This window comes from Aythya marila, assembly GCF_965140915.1.
Source record: "Aythya marila genome assembly, chromosome: 19".
NCBI lineage: Eukaryota > Metazoa > Chordata > Aves > Anseriformes > Anatidae > Aythya > Aythya marila.
Window position 1 is genome coordinate 1,645,006 of NC_139060.1, and position 22,260 is coordinate 1,667,265.

General features: G+C 58.7%; 3 protein-coding genes across 3 annotated transcripts; 2 read left to right on the top strand and 1 right to left on the bottom strand.

Annotated features, from left to right (window-relative positions):
• The first annotated feature begins 109 nt into the window (after positions 1-109).
• ALAD (aminolevulinate dehydratase) lies at positions 110-10,052 on the top strand. Its single transcript, XM_082775562.1, has 12 exons — positions 110-138; positions 3,899-4,044; positions 4,262-4,312; positions 6,125-6,221; positions 6,749-6,884; positions 7,392-7,475; positions 7,754-7,842; positions 8,146-8,201; positions 8,853-8,940; positions 9,424-9,510; positions 9,689-9,818; positions 9,916-10,052. Exons 2-12 carry the CDS (start codon positions 3,932-3,934, stop codon positions 9,993-9,995), a joined length of 1,011 nt encoding a protein of 336 aa, XP_082631688.1. The 5' UTR covers positions 110-138; positions 3,899-3,931; the 3' UTR covers positions 9,996-10,052.
• A 28-nt stretch (positions 10,053-10,080) lies between these two features.
• Positions 10,081-11,125, top strand: HDHD3 (haloacid dehalogenase like hydrolase domain containing 3). Its single transcript, XM_082775563.1, has one exon. The coding sequence runs from the start codon at positions 10,224-10,226 to the stop codon at positions 10,938-10,940; it is 717 nt and encodes a 238-aa protein (XP_082631689.1). The 5' UTR covers positions 10,081-10,223; the 3' UTR covers positions 10,941-11,125.
• Positions 11,072-22,203, bottom strand: BSPRY (B-box and SPRY domain containing). Its single transcript, XM_082775561.1, has 6 exons — positions 22,043-22,203; positions 21,624-21,722; positions 20,498-20,728; positions 18,640-18,665; positions 17,518-17,642; positions 11,072-13,336 (listed from the first exon to the last, which is right to left on the bottom strand). The coding sequence occupies exons 1-6, from the start codon at positions 22,091-22,093 to the stop codon at positions 12,810-12,812; spliced, it is 1,059 nt and encodes a 352-aa protein (XP_082631687.1). The 5' UTR covers positions 22,094-22,203; the 3' UTR covers positions 11,072-12,809.
• Between the last annotated feature and the right edge of the window lie 57 nt (positions 22,204-22,260).

Below are 22,260 nucleotides of genomic sequence, written 5' to 3' on the forward strand. Positions count from 1 at the left end.
CGCAGGACGGGCCGGGGGCGCGCACGGGGCCGCGCGAGACTTCCCGCCGAATTACCGAGAGGCGGGAAAGGGGGCGTGGCCACGCGAACGAGGGGGCGGGGCTATGCAAATCTCGCGCGGCCGGAGCGGCGGCAGCAGGTGAGCGCGGGCCGGGGCGGCGGGGGGCCCGCGGGCAGCGGCAGCGGGCAGGGACCGCTGTGGGTGTCCCCGTCCCCGTCCCCCCGCTGTGCCCGGGGCTGCTGCAGCGCCCCGCGGCCGGGAAGCACCCTCATGGCCCGGCCCGGCCCGGCAGGCTCGGCGCCCGGCGGTTTTCCCGTCCGCGTCCCCCTGCAGCGTGCCCCGAGCCGGGCTGCGGGGGTGGCCGAGGGGCTGGGGGCGCGCTGCGGCCGGGGGGGGCTCGGTTTGCCCGGCACGGAGCACAGGGGGTGAGGGAAGGCCTCCCGGCGGCCTGCAGATCCCTCCCGGGGGGAGCGGGGGGCAGGCGCTGAGCTCTGGGGACAGCGACAGGACCCGAGGGGACGGCGTGGAGCCGGGACAGGGCAGGGGCAGGGTGGGGGTGGGGGACAGGGTCTGCACCCAGAGGTGGTCGGGGGCTGGGACAGGCACCCCAGGGCCGTGGGCACGGCACCGAGCTGCCGGAGCTCCGGGAGCGTTTGGACAAAGCTCCACGACACAGGGGCTGCTTTGGGGTGGTCCCGTGTGGAGCCCGGAGGTGGACTCGGTGCCCCCTGCGGGTCCCTGCCCGCTCGGGGCCGTTCTGGGGCTGTGCCTCGTGATGAAGCCGGTGGCTGGCACCCAGCTGGCACACGGTGCTGCGCCCGCTGCTGGTGCCAGGACCCGGCACTGAGGCACTGTGAGGGCCTGAGGCTGGCTGTGCCCCGCAGGGACCTGTACCGGGTTTTGGGGCCGTGGGGAGGGTGCAAAGCAGCGAGTGCTGGCACCCTGCTGATTCCCACATGGATGCTCTCTCGGCATCTCCAAGTGCATGGGTTTCCAGATGGAAGATGAAATCTTTCCTCACGCCTTGACCTTTGTTAGTGGCTGTTAATTGAGCTGCAGCAGGGTGGGAGCTGTGCGGGGATCTGCGTGGCTCTGGGGCCATTGGCCCATGGGGTCACATCTCCTGGCTGGGCTGCACTTAGCAGCCGCTCGCGCTGCCCTTCCCTTGCCCGCTGCAGCCCTGCCCCGTCTTTCAGACAGTTTTGGGGCGTGCAGCGGCTCAGCTTCTGCCAAAGGGGCCCCCAGGCAGGAGTACCCCCAGCTGTGGCTGTTATCCCCGCTCCGCAGGCCCTTGGGACCTTCCCCACAGAGGGTGGTGGCCTCTATCTGTCCCGTACAGCACAGTGGTGGCCGGCTGCCTCCCATCCCACCCCGTCCCCCTCCCCTGCCTCCCACAGGATTAACTGCCGGAGCATTTTCTGGATTCTCGAGGTGCATTTTGCTCACTGAACCCTTTGTTCCCAGTGGCTGCCTGCTGCCAGCCTGCCTGGAGCCCTGCCCGAGTGGCGCCCAGGGGCTCTCCGCGAGCAGGGACGGCTGCAGCAGCCCCGGTCTCTCAGCTATTTCCTAAGTGGTGCCCTGACACTGCCAGCGTGCTGTCAGCTCGTCTGCATCCCACGCAAACACCGCTGTAATTTTTTATAGTGCTTTTATACATGTGAGCTGGCAAGTAATCGAGAGGTGCCCTTTCTGTATCCCCAAGCTAGGAACACAGGGACTCGGTTCAAGCCTGGCCTGAACGTGATGCCCCTGTTGCAAGTGGGGTGTTCTGCTGCTGACTGGGAATTGGGTTCTGTGTGGGAGTGTTTGAAGGGTCTTGAGCTTATCCCAGTGTGGCACAGGTGAACACCTCAAATTAAAGGTTTTGTAGAGGAACAGAGCCATCTCCTGATCAGCTCTGTCACTGCCTGCTGTAGCAAGTGCCCATGTAAGCTGTCTTTCCCTGGACCATGGTCCTGGTGGGCAGACCCAGAGGTTTCTGTGTCCTGCAGAGAGCCGGGCACGGTGGGCATGGGTAGAGGAGGATCAGTGAGGTTTATTGCTGGGGAAATCCCTCCCAGGTCCCGGATTTATGGCAGCAAACAGGAGGGCCCAGGAGGGCTGTGATGGGACTGGGGACGGGGGCTGCTTCTGGGATGGATCACACAGTCAGGTCTGGGCTGTCCCCAGCGTATAGTCCCCAGCTCTCCACCCTCAAGCTCTCAAAACAAAGTCCATGCTGTGCAGTTTGGTTGTTTCCTGAAGCTGAACCTCGGCTCCTGGGCAGACATGGAGCTGGGGGAGCCCGTGACCTCTGCCCGGGAGCTGGCTGGGCTCCACGCCCTCACTCCGGGGGCCCTAAATCCTGCACTGCTGCCCTGGGGCCAGCACTGCCGCTCCTCCGGCTCCTCTACCCGAGGCTCCTCTGCTCGGGGTGTTTGCAGGACCTTGTCTGGATGAGGCCCAAGGGTGCAGCCAGAAGTGCTCAGAGCTGCCCCGAAGGAGCAGCCTGCCCCTGGGCCGTGCTTCCCAGGCTGCCTCGTCCCCAGGGAACACCAGCTCCTGCCCCCGGCTCTGGGTGCGCTGGTGCCAGCCCTGTGGTACACCCCAGGTTTTTCTGTGGGCAAAAGGCAGCGTGGCTTAAGCAAAGCAAAGGATTTATTGTTGTAAAACTTAAATCTGACTTATCTAGTCACAATTATTATTAGTGAGATCTAATTATTGCAGGGGAGAAAAAAAGAAAGCATTAAAGGAAGAAGTTTCCACAATAACACAGCTATTTTCGCTTTGTGCATGCTGAATACTTGCTCTTTGTTACTCTGTAAGCACTTCTGCCCAACTCCCACGTTTGCATTTCTTTATCAGGCCATAGGTAAGCACCCACTGGTGTTGTGTAACCACGGTGTTCACAGCCTCGTGGCTCAGCACCACCCCGTGGCTTCTCATCTTCACCCAGCACCAAGACGTTTCGGTATCTGCCCTTTGCCACTGTGGCCACGACTACTTTGTGCTACACAGCCCAATTTTCGACTGCTGTCTGTGTCACACAACTGTATCACACAGAGCTAAGCAAAAGCAGAATGAATTTAGCAAAGACCGTCTCATCATAGAAAATCACTGTTCAAGCTTCACAAGCTGAAACAAAGCTCCAGGCAGCGCTGGGCAAGTCCTGAGGCCGTGCAGAGGTGGTACAGAGCCTGCGGCTGGGCACTAACAAGGTGTTATGGTATTTACTGGGTTACAGGGCGAGAGGCTCCTGCTTCACCCCCGCTGCCTGGGAAGCAGATGCCCTGGGGAATTCACTGCTGCTGCCTCACTGCAGCTCACCAGATACGGGCCAGAACAGCACGCTGGGCTGCCACGTTCTCATAACTCACCTTGCGGTCACTGGCTGAGTCCTGCAGCTGGGATTCCCAGCTAGCAGTGAGCGGGGCAGCTCCCCTACAGCCGACAGCAGAGGGGCCTGCTGCTCTCCAGCTGGTACCTGTCAAGGCACGAGGTGCTGGATGCAAGCATGGGGCAATAAATGAGCTTTTCTCAGCGAGTGGCTGCTGTGGGGGAGCAGCAGCTGCCCAGGGCCAGCTGTGGGGTGCCCCAGCTCCATGTGCCCTCTGGCCAGGCTCTGAGCCCGTGGGGCTGTGCGGAGCTTGCAGGGTGGTGGCACTGAGCTGTGTGAGTGTGGCTGTGCTGCAGGATGCTGCTGGTGGCCCGAACTCGGTGGTTTCCTGCACAGAATTGGAAGGGGCAGCAGGGAGGAGTTGGCACCGTCCCCGTGTATGGCTGCAGCTCCCACTCCCCACAGGGGCAGCACAGGGACAGCCCTGCACAGGGCCCTTGGGCCTCAGCCCCCTCCCCGTGCACTCTGATAGCCGGGCCTTGCTAGCACCCAGCCACTAACCTGATGTTTTTGGTGTTTCAGTCTCCTTTCTCGGCTTCCTCGTGAATTCCCAAGATGCAGGCGGACTCGCTCCTTCACAGTGGCTACTTCCACCCCGTGCTACGCTCTTGGCAGTGCACAGCAAGCACCTTCGATGCCTCCAACCTCATCTACCCAATTTTTGTCACGTGAGTGAGCCAAACCAAGGGACAAACCAAGCTCAGTTTGGCTGCACGTAGAGCTACGGGCTTGGGTGCTCCCTGAGCGGTCGGATGGGTTTAGACCCCCCAAAAGATTCCCTGTAGATGAGCCTGGGATGGGGGCTGGGTTCTCTGGGCATTGCCCCCCTCCGATCTTCCTTCTCACACCACGTGCTCACATCTCTGTCCCATCCAACTTCTGCAGTGACAGCCCTGATGCGGTGGAGCCGATCGCCAGCCTCCCTGGACAAGCCAGGTAAGAGCACAGACCCTGAGCTGCGTGCCCCCTGCCACGAGCAGGGCTGACATGGGCCTGAGATGAGCACAGGCCAGGGGTGACCCTCCCAGCCCCCTATATCCCCTGCCTTGGAGACCCCCCAGCAGCTGGCAGGGTGGGAGCATCCCTCTGCTTAAGGAGAGAAAGAAATCAGATTGGGATGTTTGGAAAATACCGACATGGGCAGGGAGGGTGCCAGGGCCCTGCAACGTTGCAGAGCACTCGCACGGTGTGGGCTGAGCACACAGAGAAGTTGGGAGAGAACGGGGAGCCCAGCAGCGCCGGACACGGCTCCTGTCCTGCGTTAGGTCCTGTTGCTCCATCAGCTCCTGTCCTCCTCACTCGCTGCTGTGTTGGCAAGGCTTGGTTGGAGGCCAGAGGGGGATGTTCCCGTCGGGGGGTGGGCAGGATCTCCCTTGTGCAGGGCAGGATTTCCACATCTGTCCTTGCTGTGGGGTGGCAGGAGGTAGGTCAGTGTGGGAAGGGCAGCAGGCACCTCGGCCAAGTGGCACACAGCACCTCGCTGCTCACAGCTCTGCTCTGCTGGCCCTGGGCACGTGGCCACGGTTGTGTGAGCAGCGTGCGCAGCACAGTCCGTGCTCTGTGCCACGCCAGGACCTGCGCCTGCTGCCCAGCTCACCGTGCTGAGCCCAAACTCGGCTTTCAGGGCTGCAGCAGGAAAGCAGAGATAAGGGAGTCAAGGGCAGGGCATGCTTGTCCTTTCAGAGCAGAGACAGAGCAGAGCTCAGCCCCCTCTGTGTCCCTGCTGGGCAGATAACTGTCCTTAGCCCCAGATAAGGTCCTGCATTGTTCCTCCCAGCACCAGCTCCCCCGTATCTCCCGCTGCTGCTTGCAGTGCGGCGCTGCTTACAGACCTGCACCCCGGTCAGTGATGAGCCCAGGTCCATCGGAGCAGCCCTGCAGACGAGGCCCTGTGAACGGCCGGCTGGGTGGCTGAGCACCGTCAGGCCGGGGGGCTGTGTGCTGTCACTGCGGGCGCACACGGTGTCTGCTGGTGCCTGGCAGCCCCCTTCATGGAACCAGAGAATCACAGAATGGTTTGGGTTGGAAGGGACCTTAAAGCCCATCTAATTCCAACCCCATAATGGGCAGGGACCCCTCCCACCAGTCCAGGCTGCCCCCAGCCCCATCCAGCCTGGCCTTGGGCACAGCCGGGGATGGGGCACCCACAGCTCCTCTGGGCAGCCTGGGACAGGGCATCACCACTCAGAGTAAAGAATTTCTTCCTCATATTTAATTTAAACCTCCCTTTGTTTAGTTTAAAGCCATTATCCCTTGTCCTATCACTACACTTCCCTCCCCAGCTTTCTGCAACCCCTTTAGGCACTGTCAGGCTGCTGTAAGGTCAGCCCGGAGCCTTCTCTTCTCCAGGCTGAACAACCCCAACTCCCTCAGCCTGTCCCCATAGCAGAGGTGCTCCAGCCCCTTGATCATCCTCATGGCCTCCTCTGGACTCGCTCTAATAATTCCATGTCCTTGTGCTGGGGGCCCCAGAGCTGAACACAGCTCCAGGTCGGGCCTCGTAGAGAGCAGAGGGGGCAGTCCCCTCCCTCGCCGTGCTGGCTGTGCTCCTTTTGGTGCAGCCTAGGACACAGTTGGCTTTCTGGGCTGCAAGAGCACGGTGCTGGGTCACACTGAGTTTCTCATCCACCAACACCCTTCTCCTCAGAGCTGCTCTCATTCCGTTCCCCACCCAGCCTGTATTTGTGTTTGGGATTGCCCAGCCTAAGTGCAGGCACTTGGCCTTGTTGAACTTCCCTTTGCTCCTAGGTATGGAGTCAACAAGCTGGAGGGGATGCTGCGGCCCCTTGTTGAGGACGGCCTGAAGTGTGTGCTTATCTTCGGGGTGCCCAGCAAGGTCCCCAAGGTCAGTGTGTGTGAGCAGGTGGTGGCAGGGAGCTTGGGGTGGCCACAGAGGTGGGGGAGAGCAGTGTGGGACTGGAGGGCATCTCCATATCAAACACGGGCAGCTCAGGGGCTGTGGCACACTGTGCAGAGCAGGATGGGGATGGGAAACCATAGCAACACCCAAAATGCTCCTGGAAACCTTGGGTGTCTCTGCCCTGTCCCTGTGAAGACGTGCTGTGACACTGCAGGGTGGAGGAGAGCAGAGAGCTCTGCACTGCTGGCAGCAGGATGGGTGGCTCGAGAGGCCGTGCCCTGTGCTCCCTCTCCTGGCCCTGCCTGGCACTGGGAGCTGTTGCAGGGTGGCCCCAAGACCTGCGCTCAGCTTGGTGTCACTGCTCCATCGCCCTTTTCCAGCACTGGTGATCTCACCGCTCTATGGTACAGGGTCTCGCTGTTCAAAACGTGTTTCTTGGGCAGATCTCCTGCCATGGAGGAGCTGCTGGGAGGCCCTCAGCTCTTTGTACCCAGGCATTTCTCTTCTCACAGGATGAGAGAGGCTCTGCCGCTGATGCAGAGGACACACCTGCCATCCAGGCCATCAAGAAGATCCGCTCCACCTTCCCAGAGCTGCTCATTGCCTGCGATGTCTGCTTGTGCCCTTACACCTCCCACGGGCACTGCGGTGAGCGCACGGCGTGGGTCCTGGGGTGCTGCTGTGCGGGCACCATCCCACAGCGGCACCTTCCCCTGCCTGGGACTCTGGGGATTTGCTGCCTCCTGCTGAAGAGCTCTGGGCGCTGGTGGGGCCAAGCCAGCTCCTGCCTCAAGACTTCCCAGTGCTTGCATTAAGCCTGGGAGACCTCCTGGATTCTGCCAGCAGCTGGACAGGGTGGGAGGCACACGTGGATAAACAACTGGCTCCCTGTCCCTGAATCTGTCTGAGCACCCGTCCAGGTCTCCCCATCGCTGCCTTCCTTGCCCTGGGGCACCCACGTGTTGAGTCCAGCTCACGGGGGCTGTGCTGTTGGCCTCCTGCTCGCTGCCCCTCCTTACCCAGTTTCCTAACGCATTCCCCACAGTTGCTCTGAGCATCTCTAGAGCTTGTTCTGAGAGCCATGCTCCCACCCCGGGGATCGAGGCAGTCGCCCAGCTGTCCTGTCCGTTGGCCAACTCCATGTTTGTCCCCTAGGCATCCTGCGTGAAGATGGCACCATCCAGAACGAGCTCAGTTGCCAGCGGCTAGCGGAAGTGGCACTGGCTTACGCCAAAGCAGGTGAGCAGTCTCCTGGCAGCAGCACCCACACTTGGCTCTTGCAAACTTGCCCCATCTCACTCAGCACTGGCCCAAAAGCAAACCCTGCCCTGGCTCCAGTGGGAGTGCTTTCACTCTGGGCTGCAGAAGCCTCCACCTGCCCTCCACTTACTCCCCTCAGGAGGTTGCGGGGACCCCAGACCCTTCCCTTTGGCCCTAAGAGGGAGATGCCTGGGGTCGCCTCCTGCAGGCAGGCAGAGCCCTGGGCAGGTCTCAGTATCTCCGGCCTTTCCCCGCAGGCTGCCACATCGTTGCCCCCTCGGACATGATGGATGGGCGCATCGCGGCCATAAAGCAGGCGCTGATCTCCAGTGACATGGGCAACAAGGTGAGCGTGGGGCTTGTCAGGAGCAGCACCAACAGGGGGCCACACCACCAAGTGACCTGGGCAGAGGGTGGAAGAAGTGAACCCCCACCTTGCTCGTGACATGCTGCAGGCATTTTCCTTCCCCACTGCATGCAGGAAGGGAAGGTCCTCAGCCAGACACACGGGCAAGCAAGGTGCCAGGCCTGTGGCAGGGGAAGGAGGATGTGGGGCAGAGTATAAAGCAGCTGTAGGAGGGAATCGCTACTGCCCCACAGCTGGGGTGCAGCACAGAGCTTCTGGCCCTCATGGTTCCATTCTCTGCAGGTCTCGGTGATGAGCTACAGCGCCAAATTTGCTTCATGCTTCTACGGTCCCTTCAGGTGAGGCTCTGCAGGGAACGTCCCCAGCCAGCACCAGGCTGGCCAGGTGTGTCCCAGCTCGTCACCTGGGAATGGGGCTCAGCCAGAGCCAGGGCTGGAGCTTACCTGTGTGCTTTGGAGCACCTTCTTCCTACTTCCTCGGTGAAAGAAGGAACAAACATACCTTGCCCAGGAGAGGCCTGCTGGTGGGAAAGTGCTGGGTGAATTCCTGGGTGATCTCCTGTCCCACCCCTCCATCTGCCCGTCCTGGCAGGCAGAGGGGGCTGCCTACAGCTGCCAGGAGCAGCAAGTCACAGGAGCAGGGAGTCACAGGAGCCAGTGTTGCCCCAAAGGGTGCATTTCAGGACAAGCCTCAGCTCATCCAGCTAGTAGACATCCCAAGAAAGGCATGACCCCAAGAGAGTCCCTGAGGGACCTGGCCCAGAAAAGAGCAAAAGGAAAATGTCTGAAGTAACTTCACCCCAGCCCTCTGGGTGTGGAAGCACAGCTCCTGCACTTGCTGGAGCTGTTCCCACATCCTGCTGTAGATGGGGAAGAAGGGGCAGCTGCTCTGGCCGTTTTCCCAGCCTGTCCTCACGCACGAAGCGGTGCAGGGTGAGAGGCAGAAGGAGCCGTGCTGGTTCCAATCCCTGCCCTCTGCCTTGTTCCCAGGGATGCTGCACAATCCAAACCTGCCTTCGGAGACCGGCGATGCTACCAGCTGCCGCCGGGTGCCAGGGGCCTGGGGCTGCGAGCTGTGGTGAGTCGAACCTCACAGTTCTGTCATTGTGGGGACTGGAAACCCCTCACACAGCGCCCAGGCAAGAAACCTTACACCCAGCACTGCAGAGGGGCTTGGGACAAGCTGGAGGCAGGAGGGGGGAGGTGCACCAGCCGAAAGGGCTGAGGGTCTTTGCCTTCTACAAGTGAGAGCTGGTGAATGGCAGGGGCCCGAGGACTGCGTGTTCGGGGCCGTGGAGCTGGGTGTGCTGTTCCCTGCTGGGGCTTGGGGGGACAAGGACATGTCCCTGGACAAGGAACACGCAGCCCTGGCTTTCACCAAGCAGCTGGCAAGGACAGTGCCAGCTCTTCCATGGGCTCCTGTGGCCTTTGGGGGCTCACCCAACCCTTCTGCATCCCTGGGAAAAGCAAACCCTGGCTCAAAACTGCTGGGAAAACCAACGGGGCGCTTGCTGGACAAGTGCTGTGAGCTGCAGGGATCGCGAGCGTGCTCTCCTCACAGGACCGGGACGTGCGTGAGGGGGCAGACATGCTGATGGTGAAGCCGGGGATGCCCTACCTGGACCTGGTGCGGGACGTCAAGAACCGAGTAAGCCCCGTGGGCTCCCTGCAGGGACAGGGAACCCCCCGAGGAAGTGGGTGTGTGGGGGGGTGTCCAGCAGCATCACTTCAAAACCAGAGGGGCTGCGACTTGGCGTGACGGTGGGGTGCTCGGGGTGGCCGAGGGGACCCCGCTGGGTGCCCCCCGCTCACCTCGCGGCCCGCAGCACGCCGCCCACCCGCTGGCGGTGTACCACGTCTCGGGGGAGTTCGCCATGCTGTGGCACGGCGCCCAGGCTGGAGCCTTCAGCCTCAAGGCGGCGGTGATGGAGGCGATGGCCGCCTTCAGGCGCGCAGGTGAGTGAGAAGCGGCCGGGATGGGGCGGGGATGGGAAGCGGGGGGGGAACCGGGCGGGCTCCGGCTCCAGCCCCAGCCCCGCTGCTCCTCCCTCAGGGGCCGACGCCATCATCACGTACTTCGCGCCGCAGCTGCTGCGCTGGATGAAGGAGGAGGCGGCGGCGGGGCGGGCCTGAGCGCGGCGGGCGGCGCCGGGGGGGGACCGGGGCCGGGCTCCCGGAGGAGGTCGGTGCGGGCCCGGCCTCCCCCCGCAGCGCACCTCGGCCCTGCCGCTGCTGCCCCGGGACCGCGCCTCTCCCCCCCCCCCCCCCCCGCCTCGTCGGGCGATGCGGGCAGGAGCCGCTCCCCGCCCGCCCCCGCTGTGTGTGTGCGCGGTGCCCTGAGCCCGGGCCGGCAGCGGGGCCATGCTCCGGCTGCGCCTGCTGACCTGGGACGTGAAGGACACGCTGCTGCGGCTCCGGCAGCCCGTGGGGCAGAGCTACAGCGCCGAGGCCCAGGCTCACGGGCTGCGGGTGCAGCCACAGGCGCTCAGCGAGGCGTTCCGGGAGGCCTACGGCGCGCAGAGCAGGCGCTTCCCCAACTACGGCCAAGGCCAGGGCCTGAGCTCCAAGCAGTGGTGGCTGGACGTGGTGCAGCAAACCTTCAGGCTCGCGGGTGCGCGCGAAGACGGCGTCCTTGCACTGATGGCCGAAAACCTTTACCGGGACTTCTGCAGCGCGCGCAACTGGGAGCTGCTGCCCGGAGCCGCTGAGACCTTGAGCCGGTGCTGCCAGCACGGCCTGCGCATGGGGGTGGTCTCCAACTTCGACAACCGGCTGGAGGACATCCTGGCGCAGTGTGACCTGCGGCGACACTTTGAGTTCGTGCTCACCTCGGAGGCTGTGGGCTTCGCCAAGCCGGACAGGAGGATCTTTGAGGAAGCCCTGCGCCTCGGCGGGGTCCTGCCCGAGCAGGCGGCTCACATCGGGGACGACTACGCCAGGGATTACAGGGCTGCCCGAGAGGTGGGCATGCACAGCTTTCTGCTCCGCACCGCCGGGCAGGGTGGGCACCCAGAGGTGCCCCCAGGGCACGTCCTGCCCACGCTGAGCCACCTGCTGGCCCTCATCGAGAAGGGGTAGCTGCAACAGCTGCGTTTTGGGGAAGGACCAGTGCCGCTGCTGAGTAGTGAGCCACTCATCGCTGTGATTTCTTGCTGCAGCTTGAGACAAGGAAAAGAAACAAACACTTCTGAGCGCAGGGAGAAGCAGTGCCCGCAGAGCAATAGTGTCATTAATACAATAAAGTAAACTTGGCACGCTCAGCATTCCTGCTGTGTTCTTTCAAAATGCTGTATGGGAGAGGGTCAGTGGCGGTGTCTTCCCCTGCTGGAGCTGGGGACTGGATTGGGGGCAGCACAGGATGCATTTCACCCAGAGCCCTTCATATCTGCACTACAGAAAGCCAATTGTGTCCAGAGGGATGGAGGCAGACAGCAAGATTTGTCCCTTCTCAGTCACTCCCTGCTCACGCAGAGCTGTGGCTACTCCTGTCCTGGTGACAGGCAGCCAGCAGAGAGCACCCAGCAGGCACTGACCCTCCACACCCCGGTGGACCTCAGGTTTGCCACCTCGCCAGCACCTCCCCTCCCCTGGAGCCATGGCAGGAGGCAGTCACAGCCCTCCTGCAGGCAAAGCAGTCGGGAGTTGGAGATGTCTCCTTAGTTTAACGTTTTGGCAAAAAACAAACTTTTAATTATTAATTTGGGTATTGAGAAATGGATGACAAATTTTAAACACCAAGAAAACACCTTCCTTCCCCTTCACCCAGCAGCAACGTCAGTCCAACACCTCTCTCCCCTCCTAATAGCAACCACCCATTTTCACTGCATTACACACAGCCCTCCCCATCCCTGTGGTGAGCAACAAGCAGCTCAGTTTCGGTCAGTGCTAAGGGTTACTTTCTACTCTGCTCTGGCATGGGAGCCTCCATGGGCCACAGTCCCTTTGGGGTGTCTGCTCCAATGCGGGTCCCCCATGGGTGACAGCCCCACCTGGTGGCATCCTTCCTGCAGCACGGAGTCTCCTTCAAGCGTGTCCCCAACAGCATCCCTTGCTATGCGCCTCCTCCCTGTTGTTTCTTCATACTTATTATCCTGATTTTTATTTTTTAACCCCACCATCAAATGTAAACCTTTACTAAAGGTTTTTCATTCCTGCAACATGAATTGCCCCCTGCCTGTGCACCTCCCCCTGCCAGGGTTGGAAAGAAGCCCTTGTTCTGCAGAGGAATTAAATGATTCACCTGAAAAGGGCTGGCAGAGCCAGGCATTATGCTGACCCCATGCTGCAGCACAGCTGCTTTCACAATTTGGCTCCCTCCCACTTGCACTCCTAGCTCCACACTGAGCAAAACGCAGTGTTGGGACCAAGGTCCCCCCACCCAGAGCTGGGCTCAGCAGGAACCAGTTGCAGAGCAGGAGCTCTGCACCACCCAGCTCCTCATCCAGCCCTGCAGCCCAGCCAGCAGCACTGAAGCTAAGGGGAGATCACAAAAGCCTTTGGCCCAGGCAGTGCCAGCAGCAGCACGTTACAGCAGCAGCACAGTCTGCTCCCAGCACAGGGGGGTTGTGGCTGAGCTGCAATGCTCAGGGCCATCGGCTTGCACACCTGCACGCACCCGTGGCATCCCCCAGTGCTCGGGAAGGCTGGCACTGGGTGGAGAGGAACAGAGGAACTGATGCTGGTTTTCCCCCAAAAGTCCCTGCTACAGGGTAATAGTGGGGTCCCAGAGGGCACACATCAGGTATGGGGTAGCCTGAAGGAGGAGAGGAAAGCTGTTGTAAAACAAGAGAACAGGCAGGTTGAAGGCAGGTCTTTTCTGACCACTGTGCGTGAGCTGGTAGCACAGCCTGGGCACCTTTCCCCACCTGAAGGCACTGTGTGTTGTATATACAATCCCTGCACATACAATCACCTATTCATGCCCCGCCGGCGAGCGCAACGCTTCGCTCACTGGACGAGCGAGATGCTGTGGTGTGCCACTGCAAAGACGGGATAGAGCGGTGCCGCAAAGGTCTCCCTGTGGGAGAAGAGGATGGCACAGGAGTCGGGGTCGTAGAAGAGCACCTCTCCTCCTGCAAAGTCAACCAGCACGCCGATCTCGGCCGGGGACTTGATCAGCTCCACAGGCTGGGGCTGACCTGCGTGCAAGAACCTGAACTCCTTGTCGTAGCGCGAGAAGACCCAGGAGGCAGTGTTGAAGCCCAGGCGGACCTCGTTGCCAGACCCCTTCCGTGGCAGCGAGCCGTAGCAAACCCCCAGCTTGTAGGCACAGCTCTTCTCCACGCTGATCTTCCATGCGTGGAGCCCTGTCTGGAAAGCTGCAGTAGCCAAAGCGTTGGGCCAGTGGTCAAATCGGTCGGGGCAGTCCAAGTCCAGCTTTGCTTTCTTGGGGCTGAAGGTCAGGGTTTTCTTGTCTTCTGACAGGCTCAGGTGGGGGCTGACAGTTTTCTCGTCAATGAGAATTTCTTGAGAGCCTGGGAGAGAAGCAAGTAGTGAGCACAGATCAGGCTGCCCCTGCCCAAACCCCCCAGGGCAGTCACAGCCAGAGCTATCAGCACCACCCTCAGCACACAACACCCCTGTGGATCAGCCTGCCCCCGCAGAGTGACACGGTGACAAGGACAGCACTCATACTGCCACTGCTCATGGCCTGGGAAAGGATGGAAGGAGCCAGCTGGGAGCCAGGGACGAAATCCAGAGAGGAATTAGCACTCGTTAAACTGAACAAACATGCCAGAGGCAACAGCCTGGGAGCCCTGCCCCATCCGGCCGGCCCGGCTCCAAAAGCCACCTCTGTGGCTCTGCAGCCTTCAGATTTCACCAGCTGCCTCTCCGTCCATGCACTAGATGTTTCGCAGTCACACACATTTATCTTATTCTGTCACAAAAGACAAAGCAGCAGCGTGGCCAAGCCATGGTTTGGTTCATCCCAACAAAGAACAGTGATCCGAGCAGAGGCTGGGAGCAGTTTCCATGCGTGGCAAGGAGCAACCCAAACCTCAGCCCTGTTCCCTCAGTGCCCCTGCCCGGGTGCTGAGTGGGGGCCGGCTCCTCCCTGAGCCAGGTGCGTCAGAGCCGCCTCCTGCTTGGGAAAACTTGCAAAGCCAGTACCACAGGAACAAGGAGGGCTGGGCGGAGAAATCCCTTCCCTCCTCCAAAGCACACTCAGCCCAAGCTGTTCTTCGACCAACACTGCCCATCGGCCCTAACTGCATTCGGAGCAGCCTCAGGAAATGGCACCAGGCATTAGAGATGAGCCGGGTTGCGACTTGACTCAGTTTTGCTGTGACACAGGGACAGGTCCTTAATTCACAGGACAAAACCAGCGATTTGCACCCTCAGGGTCAGCACCCAGCACCACTCGCCCTGCCTGGGCCACACACTTCCCCCTGCGCCACCCTTCCCCATGGGACACGCAGCACTGTGTGAGCAGGATGTGAGCACTGAGTAACTGCTCAAATACCCCCCTCACCCCATAAAATCCCAAAGCAAAGGGAAAAGGCTGATGCCCAGGTGACTCACCCCTGCCCACTCGCAGGGAGATGGAGTTTCTCTGCAGGTGCCCCTCCTCACCCTGCCTTCCCCACCCTCATTCATTTTATGTCTTCAACCGCCACAGAAACAGGGCTGGAGCCGGTGAGTCATTTGCTCTCCCAACCGTCCCGCTGGGCTGGGCTGCACGAAGATCTCGACCACGCGAAGCCCGTTCCTGCCGTTTCCTCATCACCCTCTGCCTGGCGCTCAGCAGCCGGCAGGATGAGGCCCTCAGAGACCCAAACCACCGGGCTGCACCCTAAACACGGCTGTCCCAGGGCCCAACCTGCACACCGGGGATGTGCCACGCACCCACAGTGTGAGGCCTGCACCTTAGGCAGGAGCTATCGCAGGTAATGGCGAGCAGAACGAGGATCTAAGGCAGCACCCCCACAGCCTCGCTCACTCACAGCTTGCTCCACAGAGCGCCAGCCAAACGCCCTGCAGCCTGCTGCCTGCCCGCCACGCTGCGCTCAAGGTTTCCGCAGCTCAGGCTGTGCCCGCGCTGCCTGCTCAAAGGCTGACGTTCCAGGAAGCCAGGCGCTGCTACGAGTTCACAGAAAAGGGAGCAGCATGAAACTTCAGCTCCCGCTGAGAAGGGCACTAACCCTGGTGCTGTGCAACGCGCACCCGTCCTCGTACAGCGTTGCCTTCTGGTGCTCATCCACCCAGGGCAGGGCTGCCCCGATCACAACTGCGTAACTTTGCTGCAGAAATGTGGTTCCAGAGGAGCACCTGAGGGAGGGGAAGCGCTGCCCTAGCAGCAGAATAATTCAGATCAGTGAATTTTCCTCCTCCGTTTTGTCACCATTAAAATTGCCCTCTGGATATTCCTGTATATTCTGACAAACAACTCCCCCAGGAAATCATCTTACCTCAAAATCTACTTTCTTTGTGTCACTCCCTCAGCACGCTACCCTCAGAGTGGCTTTGCCACTTCCGAGGAGCGATGGATGCTGAACAGATAAGTTCATGTCTCTTAATTAGGTATGTGTTAGTTGCAGCACATTTTACTGTGTTTAAAAATCAAAATTTCTATTTTCAAACTCACCCACCTGGAACCCAAACCCTGGTGCCCAGATGCAGGCAGCATGGTGAGCGCAGACCCCCCAGGCTGCAGAACTTCGCTGCACAAGAGCCCGGCACCTCAGCCAGCAGGACAGCTGCAGCCTGCGAGCTTTGAAGGCAGAGAGGGGCGAGATGTCTCCCCTCCGTGGAGGGCTCTCTGCTCATGGCCGGCCGGCCTCACCGTTCAGTGCCTGCCCCAGAAGGACCGGGGCTGATGCCTGTGAGCTTGGACCCCTCCTCACACAGTGCCAGGGGCTTTAGGTGACCTCCAGGTTAAAGGCAGAAGCTGCCAAGCCCAAACATCAGCAATAAAGGCCTGGCTGCCACCTGAAGGCATCAAAGGACTCGCTTTTATTTCTGAAAAAGTGGAATGGAGGTTCTGGTACCTTCTGGCTACCAAGCTTTTGAGAGCCTACAGAGACAAACTACCAAGGTTTGGGATTAACCTTTTTTAAAGTAGATAAACAAGACAGTCACAAATTCAACTGTCTTTGGGAAGAGGGAGCACTAAGTAAAACGTAACATTATGGTGTCTTCATGAAAGCTAGGACCACTGAAGTTAATATTAGATTTTTTAAGGCTATGTCCTAGGCGGACATAGCCTTAAATGTCCACCCAGGATATTGGACTAGCGAGACAGCAACAATAAGGCAGACACCCTCAACATATAACAGTGACTTGTTACATCTAACCGCACACAAAAAAAAAAAAAAACACATCAGAGTAAAACTTCCATGTAATAAGTGCACCACCAGTGCACCCACTACTAGGACCTAATGACTTAAGGTCACTACACCTGACAAGGACATTACTGGGAAAGGAAAAGCATGTCACAACAAAGGGAATTAGGGAAAGTTTCCCTGCTTCCCTTGACAGCTCTGAACATCTGCTGAGAACCTGCTTAGCTTTGGCAATGTACAACCACAGGATTTTGCATGAATGCCAGTAATCAAAGACTCAAAACAGAGCAAACTGAATTAACTGCAAAGGGAGAACAACACCAGAGTTTGCAGTAAAAGAAAACTGCTGGCATTGTCTGGTGTTCAGATTCCCAAGCCAATACTTAAAAGCCCTAGAGCAATACCAGTCAGAAGCACACACATTTAAAGGAATCCGAAAAGAGGGAAAAACTGGGAACCACTCATTGACATCAAGGGCGAGGTCAGCAAAAAATCAAAAGTTATCACTTAAGCTTTGGGAAGATCACCCAAAGGATTGCTCATAAGGAGACACACAGGACAAAACTGTTCAAATCCTGAAGGATGTCACCTCCTTTGAAGAACAAAAAAAAAAAAAAAACACATTTGAAACGCTCTAATGTTGTCCTACAAATAATACTAGAAGCAAACATTTCACAATCAGCAATTCAAGCAGATCACTGTTGAAGAAGACTGTCTCTGACTGCTCAGAGCTGGCAGCACCTTGGTAAAACCATACACAGAGCACATCACTGGCCTGGCACTCGTCTCTGACGCCACGTCGGCTGTACAGCGAGAGCTGAGCCAGACCACAGACCCCAAACGTTTCTACCAAACCACCAGCTCGTGCACAGCCACAAGGTCTGCTTATGATCAGAAAGCTACTGCATTTGCTCTCTTCTCGCTCCTGCACGTTACAGAGTGCCTTACAAACACTGCGCAGGTGATTTCAACCCCTTTTAAAACTGCCAGTAGGGCAATGCTGAAAGCAGTAAAGGCCAAGTTCCTTATGGCAGCAGGAGTTTAACTGGTGTCACCAAGTGACCCAGGAAAATGGGAAACAAAACCAAGTGAGGTTATGCAATGGAGACGATAAGATACATGGTCTTTTCAAACTCCAGTACTCCTCTTAGCCACCCTCTCTCCTGAACCCCTGACAGCTGCTGCTGCTGCCCACCTGGCTGGGGAGCACCAAGCAACCTGCAGGGGCTGGGTCAGCAGAGGGGGCAGGAGGCATCAGGTCCTCCACCTGCCAGGGCAGGACACAGCATTGGGATGTTTCTACAGGCAAAAATCAAATGAGCTTGCAGAAACCCAGATCTCCAGAGAGGATGAGACCTGAGCAAGACACTGACCTGTGATGCAGGAGAGAACAGCAGAGGCCCACAGCCGGTGCAGCAGTGGACTCTGAACACACTGCTGATTAAAGTTTAACTTCACAGACTCCTGCGGCTCCAAGATTCCCTCCGCCACCTCTGTCCTAGCAAAGAAACACAGGAGTTATTTTGAAGTCTAGTGATTAATTGACAGTCTGAGAGGTCTTTATAGAGATCACTAGGAAGCAGTTCAGAAATATGAGCTGGAGCAGTTGCAAGGGCGGCACTTGCTGCAGAGAAACTACAGTGAGTGGGGGTTTCTAGACAAGCTCTCCTCCTGAGCGATACTTTCGGTTGGCTTTGATCACAGTCCCTTCTGAAAGGACTTCAGTGTTTTAAAACACAGCACCATTAGCCTGAGTCAACAGCTTCCTCACTCAGCACACACACATTAAATGCGTCTGAGACCAGCCATCGAGATACAAGAGGAAAATAATGAACAGGCTGTAGGGAGGGAATCAGGTTTCCCTGTGAGTTTTTTTGTGGACAAAGCCTGACTGTTAGAGCAGAGTGAGCCAGGACTCCAGAATTCACGCACCATATCAAGGAGGTTAAGGATTTGCTGGGTTCTTGTGGCTTCCAGCACCACATGAATTCACGTTTGTGAGTGGAGGCTGAGGCTCTGGCACTGGCTGCCAGCGATGTGCTGCAGCAGGTTTACTGTTCTCTATGGGCCCGCTCCAGGCAGAAATACTCCCGGAGCATGCCAGCACTTCAGGTGGACAATCCAATCCTACCTCCTGCCACCAGGCCAGGGACCAGCTTGCTCCATCTCACTAGGAGCCCCGTGTTGTATTCTGAGGAGCTGGAGGAGGTCTCCTGTGAGCAAGTGCCAGAGCATCTGCCGGTGCCTCTGGAGAGACATCGCACATCCTGGTCTCCAGTGTTTCTGGTGCAGTGCAGCGTGTGAAGCAAAGACCAGAGGACACGTTGGCATCTCTGTGCTCTGTCCTTGCCCTCAGCAAAAGCAGCACAAAGGAGGAAAGAGCGGGTGTCACCACTGGCAGAGCTATGGCATGCTGCTCACACCAGGAATGCAGAAGGTGCAGGCAAGCTTGGAGAAGGGCTGAGGAAAAGACCCAGGAGTGGCCAGGTACTAACCTCTCGAAGATCTCTTTTTCTGCACGCTGTGGACAAGGAGAGAAAGAGTCAACACAGCTGAAATTAATTAATCCCACAGATTAATCCCAAACACAGGCTGGGACATAGCAAACCTGGGACCCAGGGAGCACCATTCTCCTTCCTGACCCACAAAAAACCCCCCTCACCCCAGCCATGACTTCAGGGAGTGTCCAATATCAATTTTCTTTGGCTGCAGCACTTTTCACTCCTTGACTCAGAAAATGAGTGGGAATGGCTGACAGTGATGCACCTTCCCTGTATCTAAAGATCTGTTCTGCTGAGCCAGGGACTGGGCAGGTGACAGAGGCTCCAGTGGGGTGTGGGAGCTTCCAGACAGCCTGCCCTGGCTCTGCTGAGTGTGCAAGCTGTAGTGAGCAGAAGACTGAACGCAGCTGGTTCATCTGGTGCAAGGGAAACACAGGGGAGACCTATGACAGGTGGAAGGCCTCTGGAACCACAATGAACCAGATCAGACCCCATACCCTTTGGTATACACCAGGCTGTCTGCATCTGGGAGACTCTTACTGCTGTGCCCTGCCCCAGGTGTGAAAACCCCAGCCCCATCCATCTGTCAGGCTCTCTTCTGCATCCCTCCCTCCTCCCCGCCCTGCTGGGGCACTGCAAGAACATCCCATGCATGCAGCCAACAACCCTGAAAGCTTTCAGTAAATGGCAAAGGTGCAGCAAGGGATAGAGAACCAAAGCCAAGACACAAGTAACCTTGTGAGCAATCCCATTTGTTTCTACATCTGCTGACAATGGTGCATTCCCCAGGTTCAGCCCAAATACCAGAGGAAAAGAATTTTTGAGCCCTGCTAAAACAGAGAGCTGCAGGGTACGCTACATGCCTTCTCCTGTGAGATGACACGTATCAACTCCTGATGGACACAATTGCCAACACCAATAACCCACAGTGGAGAATTTATTAACTCTATTTCCCCTCCTTTATGTGGTAAAAGGAGAAATAAGAGGGCCTTGCTGTTTTCTCCCATAGATATCTGATGGACCTTGCGTTCCAGCCTCTACTGTAGACAGTGAGGCCACAACCCAGCCACCAGGATGCTGGGGCAGGACAGACATCGTGTTTACCACTGAAGGGACAGTCATCTGCCTTCTGTCCCTGGATCAGGTCTGTCTTCCAGGCAGAACTTCTGCCACACTCTTCGCAAAGTTAGATGTGAAAAGCAGCAGCTAAGAGCAAGGAGGAGGAGGTAAAATGCCTGCCTGCTTGCATCTAAACTGAGAGGAGTCACCTAGTAAAGCATTACAATTTAATAGCCAGAAAAGAAACCGAGCAAAGGCAAGCACAGGCTGCTTTGTATGATAAATACCCCACACAGAGGTATGCCAGACAACAGGTCGGGCTTTGAAGAATAGCTGCAGGAGCAACCAAGGATCACATTTTTATTAAAACTAGACAGAACACTAGAAAGCTGATGGCCCAGTCTAACTGCTCGAGCTGTCCTGGCTGTCAAGCCTGGAAGGCACCTGAGTGGGCAGCACCAAGCCAAAAGCTTGGAGATCCGAGCCTGAATGGTCCTGACAGCTAAACCTCACTGCAAAGGTGGGAAAAAAAAACCTCAAAGCAAAGGTGAAACCAGGTAGAGCAGATGGTCAGGAACCACCAAGAAAACAAAGGGGCTTCTCTTGAACAGTTGAAAAAGCTTCTCTGAGCTAGACCTGCAGACGTAGGTCCTGCCCAATGCCATCTCCTGCTGTCACTGCAGCAAGCTACTGAACACCATATTTAAGTCTCCCAACACCCAGGTCATTGTCTAGGTCGTTTCTGGGCTGACGGACCTGTCCCTTGGTATGGGGGGGGGGGGTGGGTACTTACCACCAAGCCCTGGTCATCCATGTTGGTGATCATGTCCACCAGGTAGGTGCGGAGGGCATCCAGCTTCTGCAAAGCCTCAGTCCAGTGCTCCTGCTGAGTCAGGATGCTCTGGTGCACCCGCTCCTCCTCTGCGTGCACGTTCTCCAGCAACCGCTGTTCTTCATTTTCACACACCTTTCCTACAAACATCAGCCTCTGGATAACCAACTCTCGTGCCCCATTGGCCGCAGTCTGCCAGGGCAAGGAGAGAGGAGAAATATCAGTCTTGCTTCAGCCCAAACAACAGCTTCCACCAACTTTCTGTAGGCTCAGCTTTTAAGATTACCCTGTTAATGAGCCCAAGCCACAGTAACCATCATGATGCAAACAGAGGTGAATGGGATAACCAGGCCCAAACTTGCTGACTGCCTCCAGGCCCAACCAGCCACCAAAGTAAATGTGCAGTAACCACTAATCACTGTGGCATGTAAGTGACAACCGGCTGCTCTGCCAGGGACCAAAGTGTCATCCCTCCTCACAACTTCCAGGATTCACTACCAGCGAGAAGCAGGAGCTGACCACGGGAACTGTCTGTCCTCAGTGACAGCGAGGCACAAACAAAAGCAGGGCTCTGAGACACCGGTCCTAATGCAATATGTGATGGCTGCACACCAGCAAAAATAAGTTTATTTTACTTTTTTAGCAAATGAAGAACGAATCACCAGTGTATTCTGGCTTTTTAAAAACTTCAAGTAACAGAAACAGACCTTGAAGCCTGCAAAATTACCCCAGGAGGTAGCGCAGACCAGAGGTACACTCAGCAGTGCCATCTCAGCACTGCCCAAAGGGAAGGCAATCACAGAGCAGACACGGCAGGGTGCACTGCGATGGAAAGTGCTCGGCGACACCGCGCAGCTCCCCAGAAAAGCGAGCCCGAGCCACGGGGCAGGCACAGAGCCACAGCACCCCTCTGTGCCTCGACAGCCAGCACACTCCTGCCGCCCGCTCCACGCACACCGCAGCGCTCGGCCCCCACGTGCAGCAGCGAAGGAGCTGCAAGAGGAGCAGGAGGAGGAGGAGGAGAAGCCCCAGGAGCAGAGGAGCCCCCCGGGACCAGCACGGGGCCGAGGGAAGGGAAGGGCTTTACCAGGACGCTCTGGCTCTTGGCGGGCAGCACCTCGGCCATGTGCTTGGCGATGGCAGCGCTCTGCAGCTGCAGCCGCTCGCACTGGTCCACGAGCTTGTTCTGAAACACAGAGCCACGGGCTGAGCTGCGGGCCGGCCACCACCCCCCGCACCCCCGGCACCCCCACGCCCTGCCCGGCTCCCCGCAGCCCTCCCGGCCCCCCCCGCACCCCGACGGAGCCCCCGCAGCCGGCCCCGGGCAGCGCTGGGGGGGTGGGGGGGGACCGGACGGATCCCCGCGGGCCTCACCCAAGCCCAGGCCGGAGCCGCGGCGCCCCGGGCCCCGCTCGCCGCCTGCCCGCGGGGCCCGGCACTGCAGCGCGGCGGGGCCGGGGCCGTGCCCGTACCGAGCCGTGCCCGAGCCGAGCCCCCGGCGCTTACCCGCAGCTCCGCCGCCCTCCCGGCCGGCGCCCCCCCGGCCCGCTGGGCCATGCTGCGCGGCTGCGGCACCTGCGGCAGGTGCGGGGGGGGCGGGAGGCCGCGGGGCCGGGCCGGGGCGGGCGCTGCCGATCCCGATCCCGCCCGGCCCGGCCCCTCCCGGCCCGCCCCGGCCCGGCCCCGAGCTCCGGGGGGGACCCCGAGGCCCCGGCGCGGCCCCC